Source organism: Nipponia nippon, unplaced genomic scaffold (genome assembly GCF_047370975.1).
Source record: "Nipponia nippon isolate SJK-2023a ecotype South Korea unplaced genomic scaffold, ASM4737097v1 scaffold_5, whole genome shotgun sequence".
Taxonomy (NCBI): Eukaryota; Metazoa; Chordata; class Aves; order Pelecaniformes; family Threskiornithidae; genus Nipponia; species Nipponia nippon.
In genome coordinates this window covers 45,731,912-45,749,819 of record NW_028262369.1, presented here as the reverse complement: position 1 = coordinate 45,749,819, position 17,908 = coordinate 45,731,912, and the positions used below count along the sequence as shown (strand labels likewise).

General features: G+C 37.3%; 1 protein-coding gene across 2 annotated transcripts in view; it reads left to right on the top strand.

Moving 5' to 3' along the window:
• NEK7 (NIMA related kinase 7) overlaps positions 1-17,908 on the top strand; it is a 76,075-nt gene that overhangs the window by 35,584 nt on the left and 22,583 nt on the right. The window contains exons 6-7 of one of the 2 annotated variants that reach the window (XM_087733397.1): positions 10,077-10,185; positions 12,561-12,638. In XM_087733397.1, coding sequence (XP_087589523.1) covers positions 10,077-10,185; positions 12,561-12,638 — 187 coding nt within the window. Of the gene's footprint in view, positions 1-10,076; positions 10,186-12,530; positions 12,639-17,908 lie in introns of both variants that reach the window. The other variant, XM_087733396.1, reaches the window with a different exon arrangement.

Sequence of the window (17,908 nt, the reverse complement as noted above, 5' to 3'; positions counted from 1 at the left end):
GCATTCATGTTTGGAAGGCTGGTGGGACAATGATGATGTCTCCAATGTAGTTTCAATGGCAGTGTTGGAGAAGCTGTATTCTTGCTGTGCACACACGTGTGTAGCAGGACAGTAACTCTGTTTGCTGTTAGGGTTGCCAAAGATTTAGCTGTGTGAGAATGTTTTCAGTTTGTCAAAATATAACAATTTCATACTAAAATGTTGCATGCCAGCTGCCCACTTGAGGGTGTATGTTTCCAAAAATGTTGTATGATTTAGTAGATGGCTAACGAAAAATACATTATTCTGCTGAGATGTATATTTGGTTGGTTTTTTTCATCTATTTATTTTAAAATCTAGCAACCATTATATCTCAACTATTGTGAGCCCCTTGTGCCTTGAAACAGAGACTTAAAACTTGGAAAGGGGATTTTTCTTACAAATATGAAAACTCACCTAAACTCAAATTCTTCTAACGCAAGAGTTCATATGTGCTTAACAGAAATTGCTGGAGCATAGCAGCCCAAGTGGAGAATTTCTGTACATGTAGAGCTGCGTGAACCTCTTGCATTTCTTAGTGCCGACAGCATTGTGTCCTACCTGAGTGGCTATGAATGCTTCAACCTGTAGTGTGGGTGACTGAAATGGCTTTGCCAGAAACAGCTTTTTCCAGATGCTTTGGATGGGCTGAAGTGTTCCTCTCTCTCAGAGGGTATTTATTCTTTCTAACAGCACTGGGAAGGGAGTAAGCTGAGATAAATGTGAAGAAGACAAAAGACTAGGCAGACAGAAGAGTAGTCTGGGACAAGCAGCTAAGTGATCCTCAAGGGGGGGGAGAGAGAGAGGATCTGACTGGGAATAGGGAAGACAAGTGGACAGGGACTAGCTGGTGAGCAGTTTTTGAGAAGGTAGACGGGAAAGTTACGGCACAAGGCAGTAGAGACTGAGGAGTGTAAGAGAATGAGTGTAAGAGTAATGGACTGGGAAGCTATGAAATGGGAGTCCCAATACTGGACACGAGCACAGTGAGATTAGAGGAGAGGTAGTGTGGTGCCAGAGAACAGGACAGACTGGGCAAGGATCCTAGGGACAGACAAACTGGCTGCCCAATAGGGAGAGGGCCTGGCGGGATAACTCAGGCTGGCTGGGAATAGGATGCAATGGTGTGAATGGAGAAAATGGGATGAAGTGACAAAAATAGAGAAGGGACGGGTCTGGGATGGGGGCAGAGGAGAGGCAGGTTGCATAGGAATTACAGATCGAATGGAGGGGAGCACAAAGAAGAACCTGTCTTGTAGCGTACTGCTACATAGGGTGGAATGGGACTCGAGGTTCAGGAATGTTGCTGTTCTGCTGCTGGCAGCAAATGTAAATGAAGTCCACTGGCAGTACCTGTCCGTTACCTGTGGAAGGATGATACTCTGTTGTGCAAGTTATTTGGCCAGCTGCAATACTAGCTGTGGCTGTAAAAGTGCCACCTCTGGTAAGCTGTGCATAGCAATGTAATAGGGAGCCTGCATTTCTGTAGTTATTTTTATGCTTTTTTGAATCTAGGGAATTGCTTATAACCTAAGGAAGCAACACTGAATCTGCAAAATCAAGCATTCAAAGGCTAGAAAATCCTGCAACTGAATATCTTGCACTCCAGCAAATTACAGGTTTATTTCTTCTTTGAACAACCACTGCTCTATTCAGTGTTAAGAGTGCAGCTACTCTGGATAGGAATCATGGTGGTGCAGTATGCGCACCACCATTTGTTGCATCTGTGCTGCCTTCTTTGCTGCAGTGGTTGTTTTCAAGGCAGGGAATTCAAGAAAGACAAAGGTTTCATGGTTAATACAATTGAATGCTCTTCCAAAGACCATCCTTTCTTACTGTCTCTGGTACTGTTCCTGCTGTATAAACCACTTCAACCACTGTTTTTGGGGGAGAATCGTAATTGCTTATGATGTATTTCTGATAATCAAGGTAAAACTCTGGGGTTTGATTTGTAGAAGTATTGAGTGTTCACAGCTTTATCTGTTCTGAGTGGAAACTGCTTTGAAGATGAACTGTTTCATAAGGCTAAGTACGTTGAAAAGGAGGTGCTTAAATTGGTGCCAGAATTAATTAACGCTTTTGATCTTAATTCTTTGCCCCCATTCTAATCTGTAAAATGGGGATATTGCAACCTCATAATTTCTAAGGCCGTTTGCAGAGATAAACTTCACAAAGTTTATTTTATTAATTTGATACTCCAGTGATGCATACCAGGAAGCTGTACCCCCTCTCTGAAACTTATATTTAATAATAGGTTTTGAATAGTGCACAATAAATAAAGCCTAGAGACATTTTCAAACTGCTCATTAGCTGACTGTCATGAATGAATGAAAAAAGAGTCTTTTGACATAAAGAAAGAAAACAGAACTGAAAACTGCACGCACACACATACTCTCAAGGGGGAGAAATTACGGTGGCTTTAATTCTGAGATTTTTCTTATACATATATTTACATCCAAATACTTGACATCATGATTGTGGAAAAAGTATTTTTAAAGTAGTCTTTTGTGCATGTTTGTGTATTTTCTTTTCATGATAACTGATTTATCATGTTCTATAAATACAAATTTTAAAACGTGGAATCCGGTTCTTTTGGTTTCCAGCAGTATCTGTCTCTTGTGCTTTTTTCTTTTTTTTTTTCCATGACTGCTAGATTTAATTTAAAGAACAAAAAAATCCCACTACCCGCCCCCCTGCCCAGTGCCAAACCTCCTGACTCATAGTCTTTTTGTTTAGCATATGGTTATGTTTTATGATCTAGAATAGTTTGGCACCTTGCTGAAGCTACGTAATCGATAAATGTTAAAAGTTTAAAAATAGTTTTTCTCAGTGTTTTTTTTTTTCACATTCTGTATCACTTTTAGCTTTTTTTTGTGTATTCATTTTTGAAAAGATTTTAAAAAGCCAAGAGTGTAGCTTGAAGAAACATGTAGTATGTTAGGATACTGTAACACAGTGTGTGCTAATTACAGATCAAAGCTAAGTTATTTTTATGTGCCTTTTCCTAAAGGAGAAACCTGGGGCTTTGAACCAGTCAGGCTAATTTTTGCCACTAACCTTTTTTAAAGCTACTAAAAATCTTTTTCTTAAACCTTTTTTTTTTTTTCCCCTCCTGTAATTAAAAAATAGCGCATCCTTATTCAACTTTGTATATATATGCTAGCTACGTAGCAGGTAAAAAAGGGGGAGCTGGGTGTTCTCAGGGGAAACGGCCGCTCTGAGGATGGAACGTGAAGTCCTAAAAGAAAAAGCAAAGGCATAGAGCCCTGCCACGGCAGGAGAGCTAGTTCTGGTAAGCTTTTGCTCCCCATATCTGTGTGTTACTGGGGTGCCTGACAGGTGCTCGACTGTCAGCTTTGCTCTCAACTGCAGGTAATCAGAACGAGAGCAACGGCAGCACTTTACTGTATGCGAGCTAGGTATACGTGCTGGCGGAAGGAAAGCTGGCCGGTCCTGCCGTTTATAACCAGTGGGGTAATTGGGCTGGGTCATTGCCAGGCAGCCTTGTTAGTTTTCCTGTGAATCGGCCATTGTCTCTGTCTGCCACTGGAACAATAAGAATAAGCGGCAGATTTTCTGCTAAAATAATTAGACTATTAACACTGTTTTGTCTTGTGGACAGTCCCCGTCACAGACATCACACCTGAAGCTATTGTGTAAGCCGACTGGCTGCACTCGCAGGGAGAGTGGCGGTGTCAGTCAGCTATGAAAAGTTAACTTTATGTTAAACTTCATTGAACTGTTGCACAGACTGTTCAAGTAGCTCTAACTGGGACAGAAATGCTTGGGGTATTCCATCTCCACCTTTGTCCACTGGTGCTAGAATTGTCTGGCTCCATGCACCTTTAAAGAGCAGGGAGAATTGAAAGATTTTATTAAATAATAGTTCTGGGTGCTTTTCTTGTTTGAAATGCCCTGCAAACAATACTTGGAGATTATTTTTAGTTTTTTTCACACAGCTGTTTTTGAAAAATTTGCAGTGTCCGTGTTTGTGCTATATGAATAACTCACTGAGAATGAAGAGAGAAGACTTTGAATTTGTCTGCCTTATTTGTAGTAAAAAAAAAAAAAACAAGTTAAGATGGTGGCCTCTGTATTTACTGTGTCATGCTATTGCTTTTTATTAGGAAGTAGAGTTAATGATTCAAGCACGAGTTTCACCTGTTCATGCTGTAACAGTTTTCCCAAGGGGATTTATTGGAGAGAGATGCATGTAAACAAATACTGTTGAATTTAAACATGTGGCTGTGTGTTTTAAGAAGCCCCACTCAGTGGTAACAACAGAGACAATGAAAATGATGCAGTATTGGAAATTCTATTTTAGGGGCTCTGCAAGTAGATCTGATTTCAGTAGGTGATCTTCATCTCTGAACACTGTATATTCTTGCTTTTCTGCATGAGCAAAAATGTTAGGTGGAACAGAGTGACTGTAGGTGGACTATTCAATAAGGGAAAAATGAAATGAGTTTTTGCAAAGGCAGTTGGATTTAAAAAAAAAAAAAATATATATATAGTGACTTTTCAGAGCTTCCTAAGGGATCTGAGTTTAATCAGGAGTCTTATTAACAATCTGATTAATAGATTGTTAACATGAAACAATATATACTAAAATGGAAAATACAACAATTTTGACTTGCATTTTTCTTACAAGGCTTTCTGTTTCTTGTAAGTAGATGTCTTTATTTTGATTGTGTGTGAAAGAAGATTGTGCTTGAGAAGGTGTTTCTATCTCAATTCCATGGTGTGCCTGTGATGGGGTTTTTATTTTTTTATGTATTTATTTAGGAAAGACCGTAGTTTCATTCTACTAGTTTGGCCTTCCAATGCTAGTAGGTACTTCTATTAGGACAATTATTTCATCTATTAGTTTTTGTACCATGTCTTAGTCTTTTGTTTCTGTTGATTAAATAGTTACTTGTTGTATACTAAGATCACTAATAGAGGAAGATTTTTTTTTTTTAAATGCATTTTTTTTGTGGGTTCTGGAAGGGAAAAAATAAATGTATGGCATCTTCAGTAACTGGAGATGTAAACAACTGTAAAGAAAAGTTGGAAGAAGAACCAGGTAAATTTTTAAAAATTTATTATTATTAGTCACTTTATTGGCCAAATACTTGTTACTTTCTGTATGTTCAGTTGGTAGATGCCGAATAGTGCGGGGTTTTTTTGCATTTGTTCTATTTTTACAGCTAAGAGACAGCTGCTACTCTTGAAGTGTAGGCAAATTTGATCACCTCATGATCAAATTGGATAAATGAATCAAGAAGTGGTGGGAAGTTCTATTTCTGTTCTCCCTAGAAAGCAAAGAAGAATGGCAGAAAACTTACCGCGGTCTAAAGAGATGGGCAGCTGAATTAATGAATGAACAGAACCAGACAAAACTCCTGGGACACTGCTTTGTTACTAGAATTATATAGCCTTTTAAACAAAGACAGACTTATGTAGAAACTTAATTTCTATATACATGAGTCTCTGATCTTTACTCTGAAATGTAGAGATGTTGAGGTCCATCTTCACTGGTCTTATCATTTTGACCCTGCACACCTTTGCTAGTTCTCGTTTGTTTCTGTTGTATTCACAGACTGAGAACTCTTGCTCGTGCTTCCATAATTTCCTATTACAGCTGCCTGACGTCCTCTTTCCTCTCTCTGTTCTTTCTGCTAGTCCATATGAAAGAGTCCCAAAGAAACACAGGCAGAAGTGGCCAAGAACTTCATTACATGCTACTTGGAAGTTCCTTGTAGTAATCCTTTCTCCATCACTTTCCTCTTGATGAAGTTCGCATTTCTTCCCACAAGTATCTAGTTGTTGAATCACCGTGTTCTGATAAGTCTCTGCAATAAAATACAAAAAAACCCCCTTTATATTTTTGTAAGCCAGAAGTGAATTCATGAGAACAGACAGGTGCAATCAAGATCCTCATCAAAACGTCAAAGAAAGGAAAAGGAATCTATTTAAAGCAAGGAAATGATCCTTCTCATTTTACTTTTCCCCCTTTTTTTAAATTTCGGAAGGCAACTCTAGCCTACAGCATGCACAGTGAAAAATCCAGGTATATGTTCTTGTGGGCTCGTTTGACAGTTTCACAGACTTTTTTTTTTTTTTAAATAATGACTGTGCAAAATTGTTCAGGTGATCAGTTTATAGTCTTTCTGCAAGAGATGTTCATAAACCTCTTGCTTTCTGTAGTCCAGTTTGCTTCTTAAACACTCATTGGTTTTTTAAATCTTTTTTTATTTATTCCTAATTTTTTTTGCTATTCAGCAAGGTCTAAACCAGGCTAAATCACACCTTAAAATTCTCTTGAGACACCAAAGTCAGAACTGAATGCTAAATTTTTTTTCCAAGCATGGTTACCGAGATGTAGGCAGTCAAATCTTCAATCTCCAATTGTATTGAAATAATCTATGCTCACTGTTCTTTACTCGTCTGCAGGAAATCCTTAGTCTTCTTACAAAAGCCAAACATAGTCCTGCATATTTCCTTCAAGAGAATTGTCTGAACTGTGCTTGTTAAGCCTAGATAAGACTGTTTGCTAATTGCTGTCACTCTTACTTTTGGAATTTGACCTTTTAAAGCATCATCTTTAGAAACTCGGTATAATATAATTCCATGGTTTTATATTGACTTTAAACTTTTTTCCCTGTCTATCTTTTTGCTTATTTTTTTTTATGCTTCCAAGCAACTGAATGGCATATGCTGTTCAGGTGCAGGGCAGCTATATTTAACTTTACTATGATGGAAACATTTGGAGAATATTTAATTTTTCTATTATCAATTCGTTAGAGAAAACCAGGAGAGTTCCATTTTTCCTATAATGGAACTGCTCAGTCATTATGTAAAAAGGGACAAAAAGACAAACTGGTGATATAACCTGCCTACCTTAAAGCTCTTTAAGGCATTTGAATAGCAAATTTATGAACACAAAAATTTCCAGTTGCATTAAATGACTGAATTGCAGTTTTATCTGTACTGACATTGTGAAAACTCTTCAAAGTAGCTTTTTGTGATTCCGTTCTCAAAGACAGAGATGGAAATATCATGGGATATGGCTTTTGAAACAAATAATTCTTTCTGGGAGATGGTCTGCTGTCTGAGCATGCCTGGTCTTCTCTGCTTACCTGATAAAACACTAGCTTGCAACACTGCCCAAATTTTTAATGCACATGTAGAAGCAGTTTCCTTTTTGCCTAGTTTCAACTATGTTGAGACTGATCTTTCATGTCAGACAGGATTATGGTTTTTTTTTTTTTAATGTCGCACCCTAGAAGGTCAGTGGTCTGAGGGGCATTAGGACTGTTCTTTGAGCCTCAGACGAAGAGGAAGAAGCAGAACAGCAAAATGTTGAGTATGAGAATACTTTAGAAAGCTGTATGCCAGGCTGCATTCCTTTGAGGTCAAATTTGGGCAGGTAGTAGCAACTTCTATACAATGGGAGGTAACTATTAAATTAACTTGATTATGTGGACCTTAGGATCCTTGAAACATTACAGTACTAGGCAGTGAATTAGTTTCAGTATTAACTGTTTGTGGTGCTACTACGCTCTGCTACAGTAGAGGTTAAAAATTATTCTTTTAGCATCATGTCTTCTGCATTTTCGGCTTCCCTGTAGGAAGGGGGCAAACCCCACACCAATTAGAACTGCATTTTGCGTTGTGGACTGTTTTAAAATGGAGGAGAGGGAAAAGGATCCTCCTTTGAATACAGTTAATATGTGCTATATAAATTTAATTATGCTGTTTGGCATAAAATAGGTTTGACCATGTTTTCCATCAACTTATATTTCCTGTTAGAAGGTAAGGTTCTAAACAGGAATGGGATTCCTTTTCCTTATTGACTTTTCTCAGAATTAGCACTGCCTGCTGGATTCTTTCCTAGAAACATACAACTTGTTCCAATAGCTACTTTTGCAAAATCAATCTTTTTTGGTAGTGGAGGCTTTTCATCACTAGTTTGGCTATTGATGGACAACAGCCCAAGAAAACATTGAGAATATGTATTTTGATGGAAGAAGATAGTGTAATTAATTACTACAGAAAATAATGTTCAGTGAGTTTATTTCAAAGTTATTGGATTATTTTTAAACCTATACAAGAGAAAATGGTGCCTATTTCTTTGTTTAGTTTAAACATTGTTAGCAAGTCTAGCAGCTGTCTTTTGAATACTCTTTAGATGGATAAATTCTACTGGGTTAATAATATTATTGATGCTTTCAGGAAGAAAAGTTGTTGTTATCATGCAAAATTATTAATGCCTTCAGTAGAATGAGACTATGTCTTAAACTATTGTTATATTGCATGCTTGAACTGTAAGAACTGAAGCCGATTTTGTAGTGTACAATCAGTGACAGTGTTATAGATGGCAAATTAATAAAATGTTAAAAGAATGCTAGTACATAAATACTTTGGAAGTACACTGATGTACTTTAAGTACATCGGAATGGAAATCTGTAATGGAAATCTTCCCATTTCAGACATTTTGTGAATGGTGTTTCATCACTGCTTGTGCTTAGATTTGAGTTTAAAAAAAAATAATTCAGAATGTTTAAATAAAGTACCTAGTTATAATTATGATAATTTCAGAATGCATTTTAAATCAAGGAACCATGCTTTCATGTGCACATACTTACATGTATTGTGTATTTGTTTTTAAATGAAAAGAAACCTGGTCTCCATCTTCCTGTTGACATCAAACAATCCTCTGATATGCAAATCCAGCTATGGGGAGAACAGATACACAGGGTTTGTTTGAATTCAGTCCAAGACTGAGGGAAAATTATATTTAAAGAAGTAATTTATATGCTTTGCCTCATTTAAATGAAAATGCATTTTGAAATAATCCCTATAACTAAAAACATTTTGGTGAAATGTTGTGATCCTTTGTATGACTGATGCATTTTGCTATAGCTAGTTTAAAAACATCTTTCTCGTACTCCTGTATGTCTCTGTAATGTGTGGATGCAGCTGTCAACTTCTCAGTGGCACATTTTAACATAGTATATAAAAATACTGTTATTTTTTTCAGAGTAATAAATGTTTCTTATATGAACTTTCTTAGGGTGTGCATGAGTGTGAAGTGTGTGTGTGTACGCAAGCTATTAAAATACATCTAAGTACTTTGCTTTCCATCTAAAATTTTGCTAGTATTAATGTTGTTAATGTATTTTCTTTGTGTGTTTAAAATCTGTCAAAATACGAGTTCTTTAAAAAGAGACCCTAAATGAGCAACAATTTTTCAGTCTACTTACCTTTAGCTGCAGAATTTGTAATGATCAAACTTGCATGTTTTAGCATTGGCTGAATTCCAGGTTTTCAGTATGTATTTTTGGAGGACTGTGTTATTCCAGTCCCTGAATATAATATTTGAAGGAGATGTGTGTAGCAGAGCACAATTATATTTCACGTAAGCTTTAGCAGGCCACTGAACTGTTACCAGTGGCTGGTAATGGTTGTTTCCATCCATACAGGATGGAAAATATTTGAACAGGAGTTAGATCACTATGAAATTTTCAGAAATCAGTTCCTTTAGTTCCCTTTTATGTATTGCAGAAGTTTGTAAGACTAATCTGGTGGACTCTTCTTAAATGATCTTTGTGATTGTGTCACTACTATTTTTTTCTTCTATTTAGAAAATGACGACATGGAAATCAATGTTGGTGTAAGGAAGTATTTCACTTGGGAAGTTTTGTGCACATACCTTTACATCTGACCTTTATTTGTTCTGTGGCCACTTACTCTATGCTAGTCTATTCTGACCACATTAATCCTGCACTGAGGATTGATAAATACCATGTAAAACCTTTTTCAGGATAGCAGTTTTATTTCATTAATGTCATTTGTGGCTCTGTGTGTTGACTGACTTAAACACATAAGTTGATGATACAGGTATTAATATTTAAGGGAAAAGCTTTCTGTGTCAAGAAATTTTATTAAACCTTTTTGATTGGGTTGTGAGCCTCTTGTATTTGGTTTTTAAATAAAGGCTTTCCTGTCTTTTTTCAGTCATTTTGTGCAAGTTTTAAATTTTAATATCCAGTGTCCGTCTTTTTTTCTTTAAGCATTTTAAGAAACAGAAGAGGTTGATTCCTGAAAGAACAGTTTGGAAGTACTTTGTTCAGCTTTGCAGTGCCTTGGAACATATGCATTCTCGTCGTGTTATGCATAGAGGTAATATAGGATCAAAGATGATTTGTCTTTACTAAACTGTTTACTATGTGAGAATTAAGCTGGTTCAATGCAAATGACACCAAATAATGTCATAGTGGAATCAATTTTGACAGCTGACACAATGTATGTTTCTGTAATGTTTTATAAGTAATGGAAAAGTGTGACAGAAGTTTGTGGTTGTACATTTGTTGTGGTAGGCATTTGTTTGCAGCAATGGCTTGTGATACCAAGTTTTCAAAATAAGTGATAGTTCTGTAAGTGATGGAGACCCTGCCACTGCTACCTCTTTGCTTGCTCGATTCGTTTTGCTGGCTCTTATTTGCTGCCTTGTTCTTATTCTTCTATATTTGCCCGTTGTCTCTCCCCAGTATTGTTACCTGCATTCTTGCCCAGCTATCTATCCATTCCTTTCACCTCTTGCACCTTTTTTCTTACAAAAGTATTTGCCTCCTGCCGTGTCTTCTGGTGACGTATAGGCCATTCTCGTACTCCCTTATCTACTGGATTATGTGCAGCTGTGTGAGCATTTTCTCCCCTTCTCTGCTCCTCTCCACTATTTCCAATCTCTGTGTCAAGCACTGTGTCCCAACAGCCCTTGTAGTTGCTAGCTATCCCTGTCAGGTACTAAATCTCTTTTACCCATTTTAAACCTCTGTACTGCTGTCTCCTCTGTATGTTGTCTTCATTTTACCTTCTAACTCTGAGTCAAAGAAAACAGATTGTAGTATAGCGGCTTCTCAGATGTACAGTTTTTTTTTTTGCCTTGGAAATCTCTCTGGCTATGAGTTGCAGGTTGTATATGGGATGTCTCTCTGGGTTCAGGTGAAATTACAAGTCTTAGGTTGGTGGCTTCCTTCTGCTGGGATGCAAATAGCTGCCTGAAAGCAAAAGTTCCTCAATCTCTGCTGAGCTTTGTCATTTGCAGGTAGAGATGTTGCACCCTTGAGCAGATCAACTTCTTAGATGCTCCTGCTCCTGCAAATGGCTTTCCCTTGTGATTCTCCTTTTTTTTTTTTTTTTCCTTTACGCATTTGTACAGATATCTGCAAGTGCAAATTATACAAAGAGGAGGACATAGAATTACAGATGTTTTCCATAGGGTATAGGTATCTTCCTTTAATACTTTTATGACTAAACTAGTTTATTTCAATATATGTTAGCTCAAAACCAAAAGGAGTTTGAATTTCTGAAACTGAAATACTACCTTCAAAGTTTCTGGCAAACCTATGGCAAATCTTAACAATTCCATGGTTGTGCACCAAAACCAATGACAATTAAAGCTATTTTAAAGTTGAGCTGATATCTGTGTTGGATGGTTATACAAAGGGTGATCCAAAATCCTGAAAACTAGGTCAGATGGCAGCATAACATAATTGCTTCTGTCTTCCTCTCTAAAGCTTATAAGGTTTTGTAACTTTTTATTGGAAACCTGAAAATGCTGGTGTTTGAATGGTTATTAACCATTCCTTTTACTGTACTGATATCTCTTGCAAACTGTAATCCTCTCTTATCAAAGTTAAGTGATTTTCTTTCAGTTTAGAGCCACAGTGCATTGCTCTTGAACTGAGTACGAGCTAAGTATACTTGCCAAACAAATATCATATCAGTTTATTTAGAAGACTAACAGGATAGGTACCTTGTTAAAAATCATAAAATAAAAATCTTTGTCTCTGAAGGACTGGATTAAAACTTAAATGGAATATTACTTGTGAAAAAAAACTGTCTGGGGTATACATAATTATTTTTCTTTGTTTCTACTTGATTAGTCCAATTCCATTGATGAGTTCAAATAACCATTCTCCTGAGTAAAACTTGCTTCTTTTTTTTTAATGCCCGCTATTAATGAGAATAAGTTACCTATTTCAAATAAATAACATCATGCCACTGTGGGTAATCTGATCAGCAAAAGTGATGAAAAACATGTTTTAAGGTTCTTGAAAACATTTTTTTGTCTGTTACTTAAGACACAATGAGAGGTTTTCTAGTTCTAATTGAAGTTCTTATATAGCTTATAAAGTAGTAATGAACTCCCTGTATATGCTTCTTTGGGTGTGGGGTGAGCGTGGGGGTTTTTTGTTTTGGTTTTTGTTGTTGTTGTTTGTTTGCTTGCTTTTAAAAATACTTTTTATGGCTCTTAATTTTTTGCTTGAGCGATGTTTGTACCATTAAAATAGTTAATTTGAAATTCTGAGTCCCAGACTCACTTTTTTTGAACAGCAGAGTCAAATTTTGTTAATATTAGGTGTAAATAAAAACCTCTTTTGGTCTATTATTAATAGAGCAGTAGCTTTTCTTGCAACCTCATTGTAACTTTTAAATGTCTTATGTTTCCCCCCCGCCCCCAGATATAAAGCCAGCTAATGTGTTCATTACAGCTACAGGGGTAGTAAAGCTTGGAGACCTTGGACTTGGTCGATTTTTCAGCTCCAAAACCACAGCTGCACATTCTTTAGGTAAGCTTTCTCTGAGGTACAGGGGTTGGGGAGGTGGATTTTTTTTTTTTTTTACATGGTGGAAATACTGTGCCCACTCATGAGGAGGAAGAAAAGGGTTAGGTCCAGCTAAAGCTTTTCTTAAATAATAATAAAAAAATGGTCAGCACCATGGACAAATACGGAAAAGCTGTAATGCTGAGGTGTCACTTTCAGCAGTACAGCTAGTTGCTTGGTTTGTTTTTTATTTATGTCCCCGCCCCCCCCCCCCCCCCCCCCCCCCCCGCTTTGTTTGAATCATTTAATGTACATTCCTGGCTCAAAACAAGTTGTCATGAAATTAGTGTTTTCTAGAAACGCTAGGAAAAAAGATCATCAATAATATGGATGCATTTTTTTAAATTCATTTGAACTTTAATCAGTGTTGGAAAGAATCTAGTAATTCTGTGTGCCTGTATAGGTAGCATTGATGACACATTGGTTGTTATATGCTTTGAACAGGCTAACAGAGGAGCTTCCCTGGTTTAAGGTGGAATTTCTTAATATAAGCTTAAGTAAGTCGAGGAGAGATCAGAATTAGGCTTTATGAACCATGAAGACTTTAAAAACAAAACAAAAAACAAAAACAAATCCCAGAAAATTTATTTTTATAAGAATAAAAAAAAACTTTCTGAAACGCCCAATTTATTCTTTGCTGGAAGATAAAAAATAACATTGTATTATCTTTTTCCAAACAAAATTTTCATATAATTTGCATCTTTTGAGTAGCACGTGGAGACTAGGGTGATTAAGAAGCCTTTAAAGAAGAAAAAGTAAAAACTTGGCAGAAGTTTTAACTTTAAACGTAGGGAGTGGACAAATGACAGAATCTAAGAGGATCTCCCTAAAAGAGAAAAGCCTTGTAAATAGAGTAGCATCTGCTTTAAAGAGAAATGTAAGAATTAGTACAGTTATGTAGGTTTTTTTTTTAGTTAAGAAAAAAATTCTTTTCCCTCGCTGAAGTGGCTATGTTTAGCGGTTGCCTGTTCACTGACTTCAAAGGGTGTGAAATGAACTTTTAGATCCCTCAAGAGCAGGGCCATTGATGGCAGCATGCAGAATTGTCTGCTGTTCCTTCTAAAGGGTAGTGAGGCAGGCAGAGCACCTTCCTGATACTTGGATACAGATAGGTAAAATCAATTCAAATGCTGCTCAGTGAGAATTTTTAACAAATGACAGTGACAATTCTGTAATTAGGCATTGGATATTTTTAGATGTTTGACAGAAGTGCATGATAGGGAAGATAATATCTAAGAAAGCCAAGAATGGTTAAGTAACACTTACAATCCCTATCCCAGGGCCATGGGAGGACACAAAAAGAATTGTGTTTGCTCAGATGCTCGTGTTTCTAATTAGACTATGAAATATCAGAATTCTTGGATTAAAATATACCATATTTATCCTCACCTCTTCATTTAACTTCATTCAGATAGTCCCAGGTATCAGTACAGCGTGGAAAAAGAGGATTGATGTTCAGCATGTTTGTACCACATTTGAGGTGTGGGTGATACTTGTGTTAACAGCCAAAAAAAACCATTTGAGAAAGGAAATTTTTGATGCGATCCTTACTTCCCTGTCTTCCAGAAAGCCTTTGGTCACTCCTTTGTGCCCTCCTCTTTTTATCGTGTTTGGTGCATACTGATACTGGTATAGTCAAAACCATGAGTAACTGCTGAGATCTTAATAGAATGGAGGTGAAACTCGGACACGGATGTGCAATCTTGCATTAATAAAAAAAAGAGAGAAAGAGACAGAGGAGCAGTGAGACCAGCCTGGAAATGTGCTTGAGTTCCACGTCGACATTCAGATATAACCCTAAAGATCTGATACTAGTTCGTGGCACAGCATGTTATATAAAGTGCTGCTGTTCATGCTGCTGTCGTGGCCCAGTGGCCATCGCTGGCAGCACTGCGGAGATCTTGTTTGTCGTAGTTGGGTCCTGCTTCTGCCTGTGAATGGAAGAAGGACGTAAGCGAGCAGTGTGAAGAGGGAGCTGCTCCTGGACTGTATCTGCAGGAAGCTGTAAATCCTAATCTGTGGGTAGGAGCGCACAAAGAAGGCAAAAGTCAGTTGTGAGGGCGGGAGAGCTAGACTTGTGTTCTGAGGCAGACGTCAAGAAGTTAAAGAGGAACAAACTGCTTCAACCCTGGGTTATTTGGGCTCGTTGCAGGGGAGTGGTTGCAAAGGGACTGAAGACTGAGCTGGAGTTAAAAACAGTGTAAAACCCCCAAGCCCTTTAAAGCTCATCTCTTACAAATATGAGAGTCATCCAGAGAGCGGGGGTTAGGGGGCTGGAAGCTTTGTTTCTAACGTTGGGTGCTGTGTCTTCATAGAGGAGCTGTTATTTTTTTTATTTTCTTTTTTCCCCATCTCCTCTTCTCCCATTTCCCTCTTAATTATGACCTAATATCAGAATTCAGCCTAGGAAAAAGGTTTTGTTCAGCTGTTAAATTAGGCTACAGTAGAGACAGTGACACTCTGATTTATCACGTCAGTATCAGAGAGCACTTTTTAAAATTAATTTCTCATGCAGTTTCTGATGCCAGTTTTCCTGAAATTTCTTTCAAAGTTGTATCTTTTTACGATTCCATAAACCTTTGGTGCACAAACCCGAGTGAATTACAAACATATTATGTGTAGCAATTTATACTTGTTTACAGGCTTTATAAAAATTTCAGTAGCAAACTAGATTCAGGCTTTCAGAGATAAAGAAATGTACTAAAATTTTCATTAGCTACAGCTTCTAACTGCTAATTATGAATAATACTGATTTAATTAGAATACTGGCTGATGATCTGTCTGAAACAAATGAAAATACTGCACTGGACAGGGTTTGTTAATGTTCTTAACTCTTTCTATACAGCCTTATCAATACAGTAGAATTTTTTTATTGTGACATGTATATGCCTTTTTCCAAATAGAAAATCTTTCTTCTGAAAATGCAAAGGAAGTGGAGGCATTTGGTATTGTTGATTCAATACAAACTTGACAAAATTTCTTGGTTTCAGAAGACTTTATATTAGAAACATGATCCAAGAAAGGCTTCTTATTCCTTTCCCTATGACTGTGTATGTTAGGGGTTGTTTTTTGTTGTTGTTGCCTTTTTTTTAATGGCTGAATGCCAGGCCTTATGCTCTTTGATGAAATGGCAATTCTGAGGCCAGCTCATGGAAATGTGCATATTTTTTTTTTATCTTTGTTAGCCATTCAGTGGATTTCAGGACAGTCTATATTGTGGTATTTGCATTACAGAAAAATACCCCAGTTGCCAGTTCAGTTCTCCAGTGTGGTTGTGCTAAAGGGCTGCACAGTATGCTGTCCAGGCAGACACTGCTGCCATGATGTGAATACCTGCTTGCAGGGCAAAGGAGCAGATCTGCAATCTTCTTAAAATGCTTGAAAGCAAAGGATCATCTGTACTGAATGCTGGTATTTCTTCTGTGGTTTGACAACTTCTGTCATTTCCATGGTACTCCTGTCCCCAGCACAGAGCTATGTTACGATGGATTTGACTGTCAACTCAGGCAGGTTGTGGGGAATAAAATACCTTGTAAAAATGCGTGCAGATACTCTGCTTTCCTGTTACATGTGGATCTCTAACCCAGCAGAGGGTGTCAAAGCCAGTGCTGAGGTGGTATGCAGCACCATTTTGCTGTGAATAGAATAAGCTCTGCTTTCATACTCTGAACCAAACCGTTCTGAGAACCTGCACCCTCAGCGTACAGGAAGGCTAGCAGGGAAATCTGCAGCTGATTCATTGCAGTCATCAAAGAAGCTGCATTAAAACAGCTCTTATTTTATGTACAAAAACCTGAGATCTCTTACAGTAGTTTGAAAGCTGAAGATAAATTATTGTGCTGTTACAATGCTACATTATAAAACAACCCAAGATATTTATAGATTGATTTCTGCAGTTAGACCATTTGCATAATGTAGGTCAGGTTGCAGAATGACTTTGGATAAGTGCAGCATTTTAGGTCCTGTATCTGTGGTTGAAAACGAGCCTATGACTTAGAAATCTCCTACACCTATATTAAAATAAATAAGTAAAAAAAACCCCAAACTTACGGAGAATATGTCATGTCAGTGGTTGGATACCCTCACTGCTGCGTAACCGCAGCTTATGTGTAACTTAATTTCTCTGTCTTCAGCATCAACCATTCATCTTGTTAAGCACTTGCATGTTGTGTTGAACTCTGTCTTATAAAATTCCTGTGATCTCATGGACATTAAGTCATTTGTAAACCTTATCTTTTGATTACTTAAGTAAAGTGGGCCTTTTTTTTTGAACGGAAGTCTTGTTTTGGAATTCTTTGAAAATCAGAAGAGTTACTAAAGTGATTTTTAGCCCCCTTCCTGAACTTGGATAGTTATGTATTCTAATGCATGGAATATCACTAATAATTATACAGCCTTTTTTAAAACTAGTCTATTAAACACCTTCAGAATCAGCCATTACATTGTTTTGTATAAGTAGCATTAACATTTACCAGGCAGATTTTTCTCCCATCTTAAGAAAGCATGGTAGTACTTAGAGCTAGTTACTGTATTTCATTCAACTCCTCGATGCATTGTTAGTTTTCAAATGAATACGCTCTTCTCTTTAACTCGGCTGCAGTGAGTTATGTGTTTATGCAGGTAATAAGATGTACTGTTTCTATCATAACTCCCTTCTTCGTAGTAGTTTTTTTTGCTTCTGTTCCTTCATATTCAGCTTCCTGCCCCCTAATAACCATCATTTCCATTATGTCCATTGCCTCTCCCAATAGCAGAAAGCTTGCATAAAGAAACAACCCTTCTGCATCTGCAGGATCTTTAAAGGGAGGGAACTCCAGAGCAGCAGCAGATTCTGAGGAAGCAGTTTATTTGACCATTTTCAAGCAGATTACCTCTCAGACCTGCAGGTTATCCGAGATGTGCAAATGCAGTGAAGAGAATGCTAAAGTTAAAGATTTTGTTCTTAAAACCATAGGCACCTTAATGTGTTATGTCTCTGTCTTGTATTATGCCACTTCTGTGTCTTCAGATGAGTAAAGAAAGTTGTGTGTCTTTATAGTATTGTGATGCTGTATTTCACTTAACAGAAAGAAAAAAAAAAAAGATCCAGGAAGGAAGCATAATACATAATCGCATCTGGTAGTTGCTTGCTAGCAGTGCAGCTGTGTACTGAGATTGCTCACCATTTTAAAGAATCTTTGCGCTGCCTTCAGTAGCTCCTGAATGTCAGAATAATGAATCTTCTGTGTCATGTT